We start from the raw sequence: 16300 nt of genomic DNA, 5'->3' as shown, positions 1-16300 counted from the left end.
GTGGGGCGTGGTGGCGGGCGCCTGTAATCCCAGCTACTTGGGAGGCTGAGGCAGGAGAATCGCTTGGACCCAGACAGCGGAGGGTGCGGTGAGCCGAGATGGCGCCACTGCACTCCAGCCTGGGCAGCAGAGTGAGACTCCGTCTCAAAAAACAAAGAAACAAAAATTTAATTTGGCAGTATGTATTGATAGAATGTCATGTATCCTTAATTATTTTTAGATGAAAAGAGAGTTAAATGAACTCTTTCACTTCTTTTTTCCTTCACTTAGGATCATCATTATATCAGGCAAGGTCCTTGAAGATTTTCTAGCCTTAGCCATGCATTTTGCTGATGAGGAAACAGGCCAGAAAAGGGTACTGTGACTTGGCCAATCTCTCAGAGTGGCAGAACTAAGATAGGAACCCAGCTCCCTTGGCTGTTAGCCTAGTCCCCTTTCCACCACACTTCAAACACTGTCACTGCCCATGTCACAGGGACATGGCATGTTAGAATCACCCCTGTCAAGGGAAAAGTGGATGGTCTCAGTAAAATGGAGATTAGTACACAGCTTTGAGCCTTTCAGAGTTTCCGGTTGCCTGCACCTGATGTCCCAGAACTATTTTTTCCATCTTCCCCTGGAACTGGCGCCAGCACTGTGGTGGTGTGGATGTGAGATGAGGGCCTGTTTAGAAAGAGCTGGACAGCAAATTCAAACAATTGTTAATGAGTAGTAATAAAGCCCTCCTGGGGTGTAAAATTTTTGTAAGACACTCTGAAACATTTTCATATTTTAGGTAAGGGTCTAGAATTAACTTGGAAATTTTGGGCTAGAGCAAATGGCTCGATAATTTGAAGACCAGTGATTGTGTCTTTGCTTTTGCTACCTGTTTCAGGGCCATCTACACACACCCATAGTATCCACTGGTATTCTTTAAGGCTGGTTATGTGTAAGCATTTCTGCCATGGCCAGGGAGAAACGGGATTCAAATCAATTCATCCATTTTTGCTAATTGCTAATCATTTAGAAAGAAAAGTAAGCAGAAGGCCGGGCACAGTGGCTCACGCCTGTAATCCCAGCACTTTGGGAGGCCGAGGTGGGTGGATCACGAGGTCAGGAGTTAGAGACCAACTTGGCCAACATAGTGAAACCCCGTCTCTACTAAAAATACAAAAATTAACCGGACATGGTGGCACATGCATGTAGTCCTGGGAGGCTGAGGCAGGAGAATCACTTGAACCCAGGAGACAGAGGTTGTGGTGAGCTGAGATCACACCACTGCACTCCAGGCTGGGCAACAGAGAGAGACTCTGTCTCAAAAAAAAAAAAAAGAAAAAAAAAAGTAAGCAGAAAGATAAAGGAATCAAATTAAATTGGGTTTGACTTTTATCTTTGTTTTTACTGTTCTCAAATGAAGAATTGATTTGCATGTCTTTCTTGCCTGTAGAAGCATTTGATTTCCTTCTGTGAACTAATCTGTAGTCTTCATTTCTCTTGAAATATATGCCCACTGGTATAAAAAAGGCTAATGTAAACATGTTGGCCATTTAAAAAATTTTCTGCTAAAAAACCTATCAGTGTAGTTTGCAGATGCAGTTAGAAAGAGCAGAAGTAGGCTGGGCACGGTAGCTCATGCATGTAATCCCAGCACTTTGGGAGGCCGAGGCAGATGGATCGCCTGAGTCCAGGAGTTCAAGACCAGCCTGGGCAACATGGCGAAACCCTGTCTCTACAAAAATACAAAAATTAGCCAGGCACGTGCCTAGGGTCCCAGCTACTCCAACTGAGGTGAGAGGATTGCTTGAGCCAGGGATGTCAAGGCTGCAGTAAGCCGCATTCATGCCATTGCACTCCAGCCTGGATGACAAAGCAAGACCCTGTGTCAAAAAAAAAAAAAAGGCAAGAGCAGAAGTAGAACAGGCTGCTGTTCCTTTTCTTCAGGAAGACATAAGAGGATCTATGTCCTCATGGAACAGCCCTGGGAGTAGTATATTAGGCTTGAAAAGCTCATTAGATGAAGATGTGTCAGGTTTTCTTGGAAGCTAGGAGACAGTTCAGGGGACTCATTTAAAAATACTTTCCCATTATTGCCTGCTCCTCTGAGGGCCCTAATCCTTTTGGAAACTGAGCTGAAAAAAGGTAATGACTATGTCAGAGGCCAAATAAAGTTGCCTCTGACAGTTTGTGGAATTTGTGCATTATTTTACCCATGCTTGATAGTTTTGTTTTTGAAAATTCCTATTTGTTTTCTCTCTTCATTCCTTATGTGGCCAATCTTTGATTTGAGGGTTGGAATAAGGAATTAGGTAAAATACCACTTTATAATTTCTAGGGGACCTAGCTGGTCCCACTAATTTTTCATAACTCAGTAGTTCTCTGGGCTTCTAAATTTAACTTTTGCTCTTATATTTCTTCTCTTTTCTTTACCTCTATGAATTGCTGCCAAATTAGAAATGGATGGTAGACAGGTTCTATAGTGGGAAAGGTGGTTAAAGGAGGGGAAGTTGATGCTTAAGTCATTTTAATTTTCATGGGCCAGGTGTAGTGACTCACGCCTGTAATCCCAGCACTTTGGGAGGCCAATGCGGGAGGATTGCTTGAGTCCAGGAATTCAAGACCAGCCTGGGCAACATAGGGAGACCCTATCCCTACAAAAATACAAAAATTAGCTGGGCATGGTGGCGCATACCTATAGTTCCAGCTACTTGGGAGGTTGAGGTGGAGGGTCACTTGAGCCTGGGAGGTTGAGGCTGCAGTGAGCCATGGCTGTGCCATTGTACTCCAGCCTGGGTGACAGAGTGAGACCCTGCCCCCCCCCAAAAAAAAATAATTCTCTTTACATATCTTCCCTCCCCTGTCCACAAATACTCATTTCTAGACTACTTTGTCAGAAAGGTAATTTCCCAAGCCATTGTTGGAGCCCATTTCTCCCAGGAATTTTATCACTGGGAGGAAGGGAAGACTAAAGATTACTGACCTTAAAACTCAGTAGATGCCCTCCCTCCAGGAAAAGCTGGAATACTTCCTCACTGACCAAGTTCGGGTTGGCATGGTTATGTTCTAGTTTACTCATGACCCTTTGTGTCCACAGCTTGGTAAAAAGGAGAGAAGAGAAGCCACTGCTGTTCTCATCTACTTGCCTCCTCAAACCCTTCCCCAGCCTTGGCAGAGGAGAATTTTAACCTTATTTCAAGAATGATTGAGTTCTCAATACCTCACGTGCCATTGGATGCCCTCTGAGTCCCTTCTGGGAAGGTGATGAGATTTCTGAAATGGGAAACTCCATGGGGTATTTTGCATTTTTGATAAGCAAGGAACCAAAGCTGTTCACTTTTCCAGACAGATTATTAGGTTTTCAGGTGAATGAAAAGAGCTAGAATTTCCTTTGACTATACACTCAAGCCTCAGAACATGAGCTCTTTCGTGTTGTCTATATATGTGCTGTCCTTTCTTAAGCATTCTGCGTATGAGCTAACTTAGATTGGTTGTTTTTCTTTTCTTTTCTTTTCTTTTTTTTTTGAGACAGAGTTTTTTGCTCTTGTTGCCCAGGCTGGAGTGCAATGGCATAATCTCGGCTCACTGCAACCTCCGCCTCCTGGGTTCAAGTGATTCTCTTGCCTCAGCCTCCTGAGTAGCTTGGATTACAGGCGCCCACCACCACGCCCGGCTAATTTTTTGTATTTTTAGTAGAGACAGGGTTTCACCATGTTGGCTAGGCTGGCCTCAAACTCCTTACCTCAAGTGATCCACCCACCTCAGCCTCCCAAAGTTCTGGGATTACAGGTGTGAGCCATGGCGCATGGCCAGATTGGTTGTTTTTCTAGTAATGAAAGAGAAACTATACCAAGCTACCCCATGCCCTTAGCTGGTCTTGCCTTTCGGAGTAGCATCCATTTTCACAACAGCTTGCCAGAGTTTGAGTGTGTGTAAGGTAGGTAATGGAGTGTGAATTTGATGGGTTCTTAAGGAAATCAAATCTGTTCCTTTTGGTTTTTTGGCATCATGCCACTTGAACCAGCCATGCCAGCTGAACCAGCCATACCAAGAAGTGACTTAGCACTTGGAGATTATCATCTCCTCACCCTATTTTAGAAAAGAGAAAGCTGAGAAACAGCAGTTTCTCCAAGGGTCAACAACAAATTAAGAGGGCTTAAAAAAATAAAACATACACACTCTTAGCCCCAGAGTCACCCTTACCATTGTTTACCTACAAAGCCCCTTCCTTTTTTACTTTTTGATGAATGATGTGCATATCTTGTTAGTTCATTTATCCAACAAATACTTAATCAGTGATTACTACACCTTAGGCATTGTGTTATGTATACAATGGTGATAGTGTTGTGAAGGAAAAGAAACGGGGGTAAGGTACTTGGTACCTGTGTACAATGAGGGTTTCTCTTGGATGCTATGGGAGAATGGGCAGGGAGGTTTCTCAGCTTGCAGACCCTTTATTTCCAAGTGGTCTACCGACATATGGAGGCCAGCATATGAGGGGCAGTCCCGGAAGTCACTCTTTTTTTTGGGGGGGGGGAGATAGAGTTTTGCTCTTATTGCCCAAGCTGGAGTGCAGTGGTGCGATCTCAGCTCACTGCAACCTCCGCCTCCCAGGTTCAAGCTATTCTGCCTCAGCCTTCTGAGTAGCTGGAATTACAGATGCGTGCCACCACACCCAGCTAATTTTTTGTATTTTTAGTAGAAATGAGGTTTCACCATGTTAGCCAGCCTGGTCCTGACCTCAGGTGATCTGCCTGCCTTGGCCTCCCAGTGCTGGGATTACAGGCATGAGCTACCACACGCAGCACTCAGAAGAAAACTCAGAACACTCTTATCTGAGTGTTCTTCATGATCCGCAAAGGACAAGTTAAGTAATTTTACATGCACAGATAAATTGGTGCTCCAGGCTTAGGACAGAAGGGATATGCTGGCCTCCATATGACGGTAGACCACTTGGAAATGAAGGGTCTGCAAGCTGAGAAACCTCCCTGCCCACTCTCTCATAGCATCCAAGAGAAACCCTCATTGTACACAGGTAACAGTTTATTATAGGGAAAAATCTTGACCTAGACTGGAATGTGAACATTCCCCAACCTTTGAAAAACTCTTTTGAGCCGGGCGTGGTGGCTCATGCCTGTAATCCCAGCACTTTGGGAGGCTGAGGTGGGTGGATCACCTGAGGTCAGGAGTTCAAGACCAGCCTGGCCAACATGGTGAAACCCTCTCTGTACTAAAAATACAAAAAATTAGCTGGGCATGGTGGCATGCACCTGTAGTCCCAGCTACTCAGAAGGCTGAAGCAGGAGAATTGCTTGAACCCCAGAGGCGGAGGTTGCAGTGAGCTGAGATACCGCCACTGCACTCCAGCCTGGGGAACAGAGCGAAACTCTGTCTAAAAAAAAAAAATGGAAAGAAAAACTTTTGAGGTTTGAGGTTGAGGATGTGGCTAAACTGTGTCACAAACCAGAAAGTCAATGCATTTTTTAGTTCCTTAACTCAATTTCAAGAATAGACAGTTTAGTGCTCCAAAGTCCCATTGCCTTCTTTATGAAAAAACTTGACTTCTGGAGAGTTGGAAGAGCAGGCCTGGTTGCTTAGACTTCAAAGTAAAACCAGTAAATAGATAGGATGGGGCTAGAATAAGTATTATGTTTGTTTGGGGGGTCTTGTTTTTTGGTTATTGTACTTATTTATTTTTAAAAATTATATGTGTGCCAGCCGGGCGCGGTGGCTTACATTGAAGCAGGACGAGCCACAGACAAAACTCCTCAGACACCGAGTTAACGAAGGAAGGGGTTTATTAGGCCGGGGGCATCAGCAAGACTCCTGTCTCAAGAGCCGAGCTCCCCAAGTGAGCAATTCCTGTCCCTTTTAAGGGCTAACAACTCTAAGGGGGTACGCGTGAGAGGGTCGTGATCGATTGAGCAAGCAGGGGGTACGTGACTGGGGGCTGCATGTGTCGGTAATTATCGTCACAAAACAGGATAGGGATTTTCACAGTGCTTTTCTATACAATGTCTGTAATCTATAGATAACATAACCAATTAGGTCAGGGGTCGATCTTTAACTACCAGGCCCAGGGTGTGGCGCCGGGCTGTCTGCTTGTGGATTTCATTTCTGCCTTTTAGTTTTTACTTTTTTTTTCTTTGGAGACAGAAATTGGGCATAAGACAACATGAGGGGTGGTCTCCTCCCTTAATGTCTGTAATCCTGGCACTTTGGGAGGCCGAGGTGGGCTCATCACGAGGTTAGGAGATCGAGACCATCCTGTCTAACACGGTGAAACCCTGTGTCTACTAAAAATTCAAAAAACTGGCCGGGCATGGTGGAAGGCATCTGTAGTCCCAGCTACTCGGGAGGCTGAGGCAGGAGAATGGCATGAACCTGGGAGGCAGAGGTTGCAGTGAGCCGATATCGCGCCACTGCACTCTAGCCTGGGGGACAGAGCGAGACTCCGTCTTAAAAAAAATATATATATATATAACAATTACATGTGTGCCTGTATGTGTACACAATCTTCCAGCATATACCAATAGCTGAATTTGTAAGATATTATATAGTATTTGCATGTGTATAGCTCTTTCTTCATCTTCTGTGTACAACTGAAATATTTTTTTCATGTCCTAGTAAAACCCTAAATTGAGAATTACGGACTCACTAAATGTTAGACCAGGTAGTCATTTAGAAAACAGTGCATGTGATTTGTTTAAGGGGCAGGAAGTATTAGGTGTCAACAATTAAAATCACTTTGTTTCTTTTTTTTTTTTTGAGACGGAGTCTCACTCTGTGTCCCAGGCTGGAGTGCAGTGGCGCAGTCTGGCAATCTTGGCTCACTGCAAACTCGGCCTCCCGGGTTCCTGCCATTCTCCTGCCTCAGCCTCCTGAGTAGCTGGGACTACAGGCACCCGCCACCACGCCCGGCTAATTTTTTGTGTTTTTAGTAGAGACGGGGTTTCACCGTGTTAGCCAGGATGGTCTCAATCTCCTGACATCATTATCCACCCACCTCTGCCTCCCAAAGTGCTGGGATTACAGGCATGAGCCACCGTGCCCGGCCCACTTTGTTTCCTTTATGTACTGTTTTTGCCTCCAAAATGGTTTCTCTTTTTTTTTTTTTTTTTTTTTTGACAGTCTCACTCTGTCCCCCAGGCTGGAGTGCAGTGGCATGATCTTGGCTCACTGCAACCTCTGCCTCCTGGGTTCAAGAGGTTCTCCTGCCTCAGCCTCCTGAGTAGCTGGGATTACAGGTGCCTGCCATCGCGCCCGGGTAATTTTCGTATTTTTAGTAGAGACAGGGTTTCACCATGTTGGCCAGATTGGTCTCGAACTCCTGACCTCAGGTGATCCACCTGCCTCAGCCTCCCAAACTGTTGAGATTACAGGCGTAAGCCACAGTGCCCGGCCTTTTTTCTTTGCTTTGCTTTGCTTTTTCTTTTTTTTTTTTTAGACGGAGTTTCACTCTTCTTGCCCAGGCTAGAGTGCAGTGGCATGATCTTGGCTCACTGAGACCTCCGCTCCCAGGTTCAAGCAATTTTCCTGCCTCAGCCTCCCAAGTAGCTGGGATTGCAGGCATGTGCCACCACACCTAGCTAATTTTGTATTTTTAGTAGAGATGGGGTTTCTCCATCTTGGTCAAGCTGGTCTCGAATTCCTAACCTCAGGTGATCCACCTGCCTCAGCCTCCCAAAGTGCTGGGATTACAGGTGTGAGCCACCATGCCTGGCTTTTTTTGTTTGTTTGTTTTAATAGAGACAGTCTCACTATATTGCCCAGGCTGGACTTGAACTCCTGGCTCAAGCAATCCTCTCACCTCAGCCTCCTGAACAGCTAGGACTACAGGCATGTACTACCCTAGTTTCCTATTTCGTTGTTGTTGTTGTTGTCATTGTTATTGTTTTGAGGCAGGGTCTTGCTCTGTTGCCCAGGCTGGGGTGCAGTGGCACAATCTTGGCTCGCTGCAGCCTAGACCTCCCAGGCTCAAGCCATCCTCCCATCTCAGCTTCCCGAGTAGCTGGGACTACAGGTGAGCACCACCACGCCCAGCTAATTTTTGTAGTTTTCTGTAGAGACGGGGTTTTGCCATGTTGCCCAGGTTGGTCATGAACTCCTGGACTCAAAAGATCCACCCGCCTCTGCCTTCCAAAGTGCTGGGATTACAGGTGTGAGCCACTGCGCCCAGCCACAACTTTCCTATTCTTGATCACATTTTATCTGTACTATAACCTAGAAAGGTGAAACACAGGGTATTATCCCCATTTATAGCTAGAGATCCAAACTTGTTTGCTGTCTTCCAAATGTGGGTTGCATTTTTCTGTTTCTTTGTTGTTACTCATGCTGTTTCCTTCACCTAGAATGCCCTCACTCAAAAAACTCACTTGTCGAAATCCTAATCCTCTTTGAGGGCTAATCTAAGATTCTTCTCATTCCTTGAAGTTTTCTTTATTTTCCTAACCAGTTGCATCTCTCCCTGTTTTGAACCCCAGAGCATTTTGCACTTCTTATTCGATTCATTTGGCAGTCATTTGTATACTCCTCTATCCTCTCTATTGGATTGGGACCCTTTTTAAGGTTGTACCAGGAAAAAAAACCCACAACTACAACAGTAATAACTATATAACTAACTATAACTAACGTCTCTTAAACCCTTTATGCAGACTCTGTGCTAAGTACTTTGTCATTCAACATGCATCAACTTTGTGTGAAGTGCCTACAATGGCAGACACTGATTTAAGGGCTGGACATCTTACATTATTTCACTTATGCCTCACAAAAAACTAAATGGGGTAGATGTTATTTTTAGCCCCAATTTACAGATAAGGAAACAGGCACAGAGCCCAGCAGATTATATAAATTGCCCAATGCCACAAATTTAATAGGTGGTGAAGCTGGAATTTGAACGCCACCATTCTAATTTAGAACCCATGCTTGTCACTACTGCATGTCAAATAATTTTCTCTCATTCCCATCCCCAGGTCCTAGCAGAGTATCTTATATATGGAAGGTCCTGATAATTATAGGATAAATGGGATTGAATATAGAAGATGAAATCCAGAGAGATGGACTTTCCTAAAGTCATAGGGCTTGTTGGGATGAAAAATCTAGAATTTAACAGTTCCCAGCTCAGGCTATTTTATCTAGGCTGCCTTGCTTATTTAAGTCATTTAGAGAAAGGGGAACTAAAGTAGCTATAAGCCTCTGTTCATGTGAGGGTTGTGGTGCCTGTGGTGAACAAGTTAAAGATATTGTCAGAAAATTCTCGTAGCATAGGAAGTTGTGACTGAGATGGCTCGAAGTGAAACAGAAAGCAAGTTGTGTAATCTCAGTATTTGTCAGGATTTTGCTTTTCCTGACTTGCTTTGCACAGAATGTTCCCTGGATGAAAGCCCAGAAATCACCAACATTTCAGACAATGCTTTCTGAGCCTTACTCTGTTCCACATTTCATAACAGGACCCCTACCATGGAGGAGACCATCAAAGATCCCCCCACATCAGCTGTCTTGCTGGATCACTGTCATTTCTCTCAGGTCATCTTTAACAGTGTGGAGAAGTTCTACACCCCTGGAGGGGACGTCACATGTCATTATACCTTCACCCAGCATTTCATCCCTCGTCGAAAGGATTGGATTGGCATCTTTAGAGTAAGTGGTTAATTCAGTACCAAGTGATCAGGAACTAGAGGTGATTCTTAGTTACCTAACTGTGTGACTCTCTGTGTATTATAAGCATTTTGTATAATATGTGTTGGCAGTTTTTAAATTCTAGCCAAGCTCCACAGCACTTCTCTCTTCACACATTAATGTGTGCTGTGGGACTCAAATTTTCATTTCAGTGTCAAGCTAAAATAAGATGGCAAATCATATAATCCTCAAATTTTGTTATGCTTTTTTTTTGCTTTTTTCTTTTCTTTTTTTTTTTTTTTTTTTGAAATAGAGTCTTGCTCTGTCACCTAGGCTGGAGTGCAATGGCACGATTCGGCTCACTGCTACCTCCACCTCCCGGGTTCAAGCAGTTCTCCTGCCTCAGCATCCCGAGTAGCTGAGATTACAGGTAGCTGCCACCACATCTGGCTAATTTTTGTATTTTTAGTAAAGATGAGGTTTCACCATGTTGGCCAGGCTGGTCTCAAACTCCTGATCTCAGGTGATCTGCCTGCCTCAGCCTCCCAAAGTGCTGGAATTACAGGCGTGACCCACCACGCCTGTCCTTATTATGCTGTCAAAAACCAAATATAAATGCTTGCTTGTTGTTGTTGAGATAGGGTCTTGCTCTGTCTCTCAGAGTGGAGTGTAGTTCACTGCAGCCTCAACCTCCTCCCAGGCTCAGTGATCCTCCCACCTCAGCCTTTTCAGTAGCTGGGACTACAGGTATGCAGAACAATGCCTAACAATGCCTAACTGATTTCTTTCTTTTTTTTTTTCTTTGAGACGGAGTCTCATTGCCCAGGCTGAAGTACAGTGGTGCAATCTCGGCTCACTGCAACCCCCACCTCCCAGGTTCAAGCGATTCTCCTGCCTCAGCCTCCAGAGTAGCTGGGATTATAGGCGAATGCCACCACACCCTGCTAATTTTTGTATTTTTAGAAGAAACCAGGTTTCACCATGTTGGTCAGGCTGGTCTTGAATTCCTGACCTTGTGATCTGCCCGCCTCAGCCTCCCAAATTAAATGCTTTTTACATGATCCTATTTTGAAATATTTATGTATGACTTGACTGAGATGGCTGACCTCATATGTCATTTCTGAGACTAAACATTACTTCCTTACTTGGTATGATGTTTAGTTTGTTTTGATACAAATACCTCAAATCTGGAAAGGATATTGAGGATATTGACATCCTGTATCCAAAAAGTTTATTCCTGAGTAAGTGCGTCTGACTACTTTATAATGATTTCCAAGGACTGAAAGTTTATGAGCTCTCTTAGTGACCTCTTCCAGTGTCTGATCACCCCGTCAGTTCAAGTACAGAATGGTATTTTTAAATTTTAATTAGCTTACTCTCTATGTCCCCTTTGCCCTCCCATCCGTGTCTTTCCCTCTTATACATCTCACATACACCATAATGACAAATCTTCCTATTTCCAGAGACAAGAAATAAAGGTCAAATTTAATTAATTTACACTGCCAACTCCCAACGTCAGTGACCTTTGGTTTGACACCTCAGTATGTCATGTGCCTATTTGCCAGTGCTGTTCATCCTGAAATCAGACACCATTCTCAACTGCACTATGAAGGAGCTATTGCTTATTTATATCCTTCATTGAATTCCTTTTCCATAATTGTTTGGAACATCAAGCTTATTGATGAGCAACGGAAGCTGGAGGTAACAAGACTGGTGTTTGGAGATAGGGATAGTGGCCAACCAGCAGGACACTGGCAAGTATCATGACAGCTGTTGAGACTGCAAGGTGTCGAATCTTCAGACTAAAAGGTGTGCCAACCCACCAGAGTGTTTTCTGTCTTAGAAAGAAGATGGTAGTTGTTTTTCTTCCTCATATGTAGCAAAGCGTATAGGTCACATTGCCTGGTAAGAGTTTTCTGCAATGGAGCTGTAGCTTCACTGTCTAGTACAGCTGCTACTAGCCACATGTGGCTGTTAAGCACTTGAAATGTGGTTAGTGTGACTAAGTAACTGGATTTAATTTAATTTAATTTATTTATTTAGAGACAGAGTTTCGTTCTGTTGCCCAGGCTGGAGTGCAATGGCGCAATCTTGGCTCACCGCAACCTCCGCCTCCCAGGTTCAAGCGATTCTCCTGCCTCAGCCTCCCGAGTAGCTGGGATTACAGGCATGTGCCACCACGCCTGGCTAATTTTGTATTTTTAGTAGAGATAGGGTTTCTCCATGCTGGTCAGGCTGGTCTCGAACTCCCCACCTCAGGTAATCTGCCTGCCTCGGCCTCCCAAAGTGCTGGGATTACAGGTGTGAGCCACCGCACCCGGACTGAGTAACTGGATTTTAAATTTTACTTAATGTTAATTAAAGTTTAAATAGCTTCATGTGGCTAGTGGCTATCATTGGTTAATGCAGGTTCAGATCATGAAAAAGAGAATGATTCAAAAATTACTTACCAGACTTTAAAACATAGTTTATAACGTCTTTTTTTTTTCTTTTTGGAACATCATTATATTTCTATTTTGCTTAGACTGGTTGTATTACCCCAAGCGCTTAGCAACCACCAGTAAAGACTTCACCATATATCATATGAAAATCCTGGGCGTTTTTCTTTTTTTAAGATGGAGTTTTGCTCTTGTCACCCAGGCTGGAGTGCAATGGCGCGATCTTGACTCACTGCAACCTCTGCCTCCCTGATTCAAGCGATTCTCCTGCCTCAGCCTCCCAGGTAGCTGAGATTACAGGCACCCCGCCTCCCCAGTTCAAGCGATTTCCTGTCTCAGCCTCCCGAGTAGCTGGGATTACAGGGACCCACCACCATGCGCAGCTAATTTTTGTATTTTTAGTAGAGACAGGGTTTCATCACGTTGGCCAGGCTGGTCTGGAACTTCTGACCTCAGATGATCCACCCACCTCAGCCTCCCAAAGTGCTGGGATTACAGGCGTGAGCTACCACGCCCGGCCAATCTGGGGCTTTTTAAAAACAAGTGTTTAAAAATATTTTGTCCAGGTGCGGTGGCTCACGCCTGTAATCCCAGGAGGGAGGCCAAGGCGGATGGATCACTTGAGGTCAGGAGTTCAAGACCAGCCTGGCCAACATGGTGAAACCCCATCTCTACTAAAAATACAAAAATTAGCCAGGCGTGGTGGCACCCACCTGTAGTCCCAGCTACTAAGGAGGCTGAGGCAGGAGAATTGCTTGAACCCAAGAGGCAGAGGTTGCAGTGAGCCAAGATTGTGCCACTGCACTCCAGCCTGGGCAACACAGCGAGACTCCATCTCAAAAAAAAAATTTTTTTTAAAGATGTATCTATGTTTGGAATGCTTCATACATTTCAGAGGTATTACCATACCCCAATAAAGAAATAATCGTTAATCTGAAGAAGGGCTTCTAATGTCCCTTGTCCATAAAGCTATTGACTTGAATACCTACCCTGAGGACACACTATGCTAGGCCTATGTTGAGGGGGTGTGTGTGTGTGTGTGTGTGTATTGCCTAATTAAATCCTCACTGTGTGTGTGTGTGTGTGTGTGTATTGCCTAATTAAATCCTCACAGTGGGCCAGGTGCTATGGCTCATGCCTGTAATCCCAGCACTTTAGGAGGCCAAGGCAGGTGGATCACCTGAGCTAGGGAGTTCAAGACCAGCCAGACCAACATGGAGAAACCCTGTCTCTACTAAAAATACAAAATTAGCCAGGCGTGGTGGCACATGCCTGTAATCCCAGCTACTTGGGAGGCTGAGGCAAGAGAATCCCTTGAACCCAGGAGGCGGAGGTTGCAGTGAGCCAAGATCATGCCATTGCACTCCAGCCTGGGCAACAGAGCGAGACTCCATCTCAAAAAAAAAAAAAAAGAAAAGAAAAGAAAGAAAAATTCTCACAGTGCAGTAGCCCCCTGAGGTGGGTAGTAGTATCTCTTGGGCATAAGTAAGTAACATGAATATCACTGAGAGATGGTGACTTTCCCAAGGCCTCACAGTGAATAAGCCGTGAAGCAGGTTTGGCTCCCAAACCTCTGGTTTTTCTCCTCTACTGTGCTGAATTCCTTTGAGCAACAGATAGTAAATTAGAGAATGAAGAGTTGGCTGTAAAGTTTTGTCCTTCGCAGCTCACCTCAAACGCTCTCCCCAGTGTTCTTTCAGTGTAGTCTTAATCAGACTATTCAACTCCTCATCACCCCAGACACTGGTAGTATCTGGCACCAGGTAGGTACTCAGTAACTCTTTTTATTTTTTATTTATTTTTTAAAATTTATTTTATTTTGAGACAGAGTCTTGCTCTGTCACCCAGGTTGGAGTGCAGAGGTGCAATCTGGGCTCACTGCAACCTCTGCCTCCTGGGTTCCAGTGATTCTCTTGTCTCAGCCACTGAGTAACTGGGATTACAGGCATGCACCACTGTGCCCAGTCAGTAAATATTTTTAATACATGCAAATATGTTACATCTTCTCTATAGTGAAAGCCACCACCAATGTTGGAGCCTAAAGCAGGAAGCAGTCTGCTTTCCTTCCCTCAGTGTATAATCCTATGCTTCATACTCTCCTTGACTTGGGCATTTAAATGTTTCCAAGACAAATTGGAACAAGGACTACTCAAATGGAGAAGCCAAGGACAGAAATTGCAGGTGGCTAGAAGTTGTTTCCCTGTTCCAAGGCAGCAATAATTCTTAGGCCTTCCCAATGATATTTTGGTCACAGTGCATTAAGAAACTCCAGGATGTGAATGAGGACTCCATAAAATTCCTGCTTCCTGTACCACCGCAGGCTGCAGTGGCTCTGAGATGCTTACAGCAATGGGGTGTGTATTAATGAGACTCTAAAACATGCCCTAGGATGTTCTGATGAGTTTTTGGTATAGACTTTTCAACCCTGCTTTGATTCCTTAATATATAAAAATGGAATTTATTTTTAGTTCTCTTCTTACTGAGCTCAGACAGGGTCAAAATATGGCAATAAATGTAATTTTGCTTCTCATTTGCTGAGTGTTGTCCCCTTGAAGACACAATAGCTTCCTTTCTATTCTCTGGTGTGCTTTTATTTTCTAGATAAGATTTGAGCAATCTTTTACCCCCTTCACATTTGTGAGAATATTTTCCACTTAGCCAGCTTTCTGCTCTGAGGCGTGTTTTGCTGCATCCTTATGTCTTATGATTTATTGTATTCAATACCTAGAAGAGGCCTTTACGACTACCAGATTGTTGTTAATATCTTTATTACCAAAAAGCCATCATTAAGCATGCATGAAGAAAAAAAATTATATAGACCTGGAATCTCTTATCTGGTGCCTCATAATCTAAGAACCCTGTTCTCCCTCTGCCCCCAACACAGACATTATGAAAAATAATGGAGTTTGTTTTTTTTAATGCAGTAGTATATCCAGGTTGGTATATGACAAGGCTTAATTGGACACAATAGAGGACACACCAATAGAGAGGGCAGGTCAGAAGTGATTTCTGATTTAGAAGTCCAAAGAATGCCATTGTAAGAGGATCAGGGTTCATATTCCCAGAACTTTCCCCTTAAATCAGTCTCAGCTCTATCTCTGACTTGTAGATAGAATTTTTGGAGCTTTTTTCCTGGGTGGTGAGGAGCTAGTTTTCAAATCCTTCTAAGACTTGTATTTTGAGCTGTGTATGTGCACCCCAGTTTTTGGTTGTATCAGACATTTTCCCATATGTATTTGTCATAAGTGAAAAATAAAATAAAAAATTAAAAAAGGTTTGAGCCCTGGCGTGAGAATCTTGTCATAATGAACTCATTCTATTATATTTTCTTTTTTCTTTTTTTGGAGACAGAGTCTCACTCTGTCACCCAGGCTGGAGTGCAGTGGTGCAATCTCAGCTCACTGCAACCTCCGCCTCCTGGGTTCAAGCAATTCTCCTGCCTCAACCTCCTGAGTAGCTGGGATTACAGGCGCACACCACCGTGCCCAGCTTATTTTTTGTATTTTAATGGAGACGGGGTTTCACCATGTTGCCCAGGCTGGTCTCAAACTACTGAGCTCAGGCAATCCACCTGCCTTGGCCTCCCAAAGTGCTAGGATTACAGGCATGAGCCACCGCACCCGGCCTATATTTTCAATATATACAAATAAAAAGTGATTTTAAGAAGATGTAGCCCAATTAGGATTTTTCCCAGTCCCCTTTCAGGTACTAAATAAGAACTTCTTGTCATTGCAGGTGGGGTGGAAGACAACCCGTGAGTATTACACCTTCATGTGGGTTACTTTGCCCATTGACCTAAACAACAAATCAGCTAAACAGCAGGAAGTCCAATTCAAAGGTGAGAAAAATACTGGATCAAAGGTGTTGAAGACAGTAGCCAAGACTAATTAATTCCCTTCAGCTTGAGCTTTCTGGGGCAGATAAAAAGACTTCCAGAATTTTACTTTTCTGAATATATCTTATTTTGGATGAAAAATTATGTTGTGTTTTCAGCTTACTACCTGCCCAAGGATGATGAGTATTACCAGTTCTGCTATGTGGATGAGGATGGTGTGGTCCGGGGAGCAAGTATTCCTTTCCAATTCCGTCCAGAAAATGAGGAAGACATCCTGGTTGTTACCACTCAGGTTTGTAAAACTTCTCACCTCAATCCCTTACTGCCATTACGAGTAGCAATATAGGATAGGATGGAATTTGAGTTAATAAGGCTTTATTGAATATCTAACGGGTATCACTGGAAAAAATGTATGTAGTACTCACACAGACTCACT

The 16300-nt window shown here is 43.9% G+C and overlaps 1 protein-coding gene and 1 long non-coding RNA gene across 8 annotated transcripts in view; both read left to right on the top strand.

Moving 5' to 3' along the window:
* CALCOCO2 (calcium binding and coiled-coil domain 2) overlaps positions 1–16300 on the top strand; it is a 33782-nt gene that overhangs the window by 1283 nt on the left and 16199 nt on the right. For 5 of the 7 annotated variants that reach the window (XM_055387708.2, XM_055387704.2, XM_055387707.2 and 2 more), the window contains 3 exons: positions 9423–9612; positions 15765–15867; positions 16023–16156. In XM_055387708.2, coding sequence (XP_055243683.1) covers positions 9433–9612; positions 15765–15867; positions 16023–16156 — 417 coding nt within the window. In that variant the 5' untranslated portion in view covers positions 9423–9432. Of the gene's footprint in view, positions 1–3070; positions 3235–7723; positions 7813–9422; positions 9613–15764; positions 15868–16022; positions 16157–16300 lie in introns of those variants that run through there. The other 2 variants (XM_055387706.2, XM_055387705.2) reach the window with 2 other exon arrangements.
* LOC129533717 (uncharacterized) lies at positions 9624–10735 on the top strand. Its single transcript, XR_008680053.2, has 2 exons — positions 9624–10021; positions 10399–10735. It is a non-coding gene; the product is annotated as an uncharacterized lncRNA (long non-coding RNA).

Source organism: Gorilla gorilla, chromosome 4, assembly GCF_029281585.2.
Source record: "Gorilla gorilla gorilla isolate KB3781 chromosome 4, NHGRI_mGorGor1-v2.1_pri, whole genome shotgun sequence".
NCBI lineage: Eukaryota > Metazoa > Chordata > Mammalia > Primates > Hominidae > Gorilla > Gorilla gorilla.
This window is presented reverse-complemented; position numbering and strand designations above follow the sequence as displayed.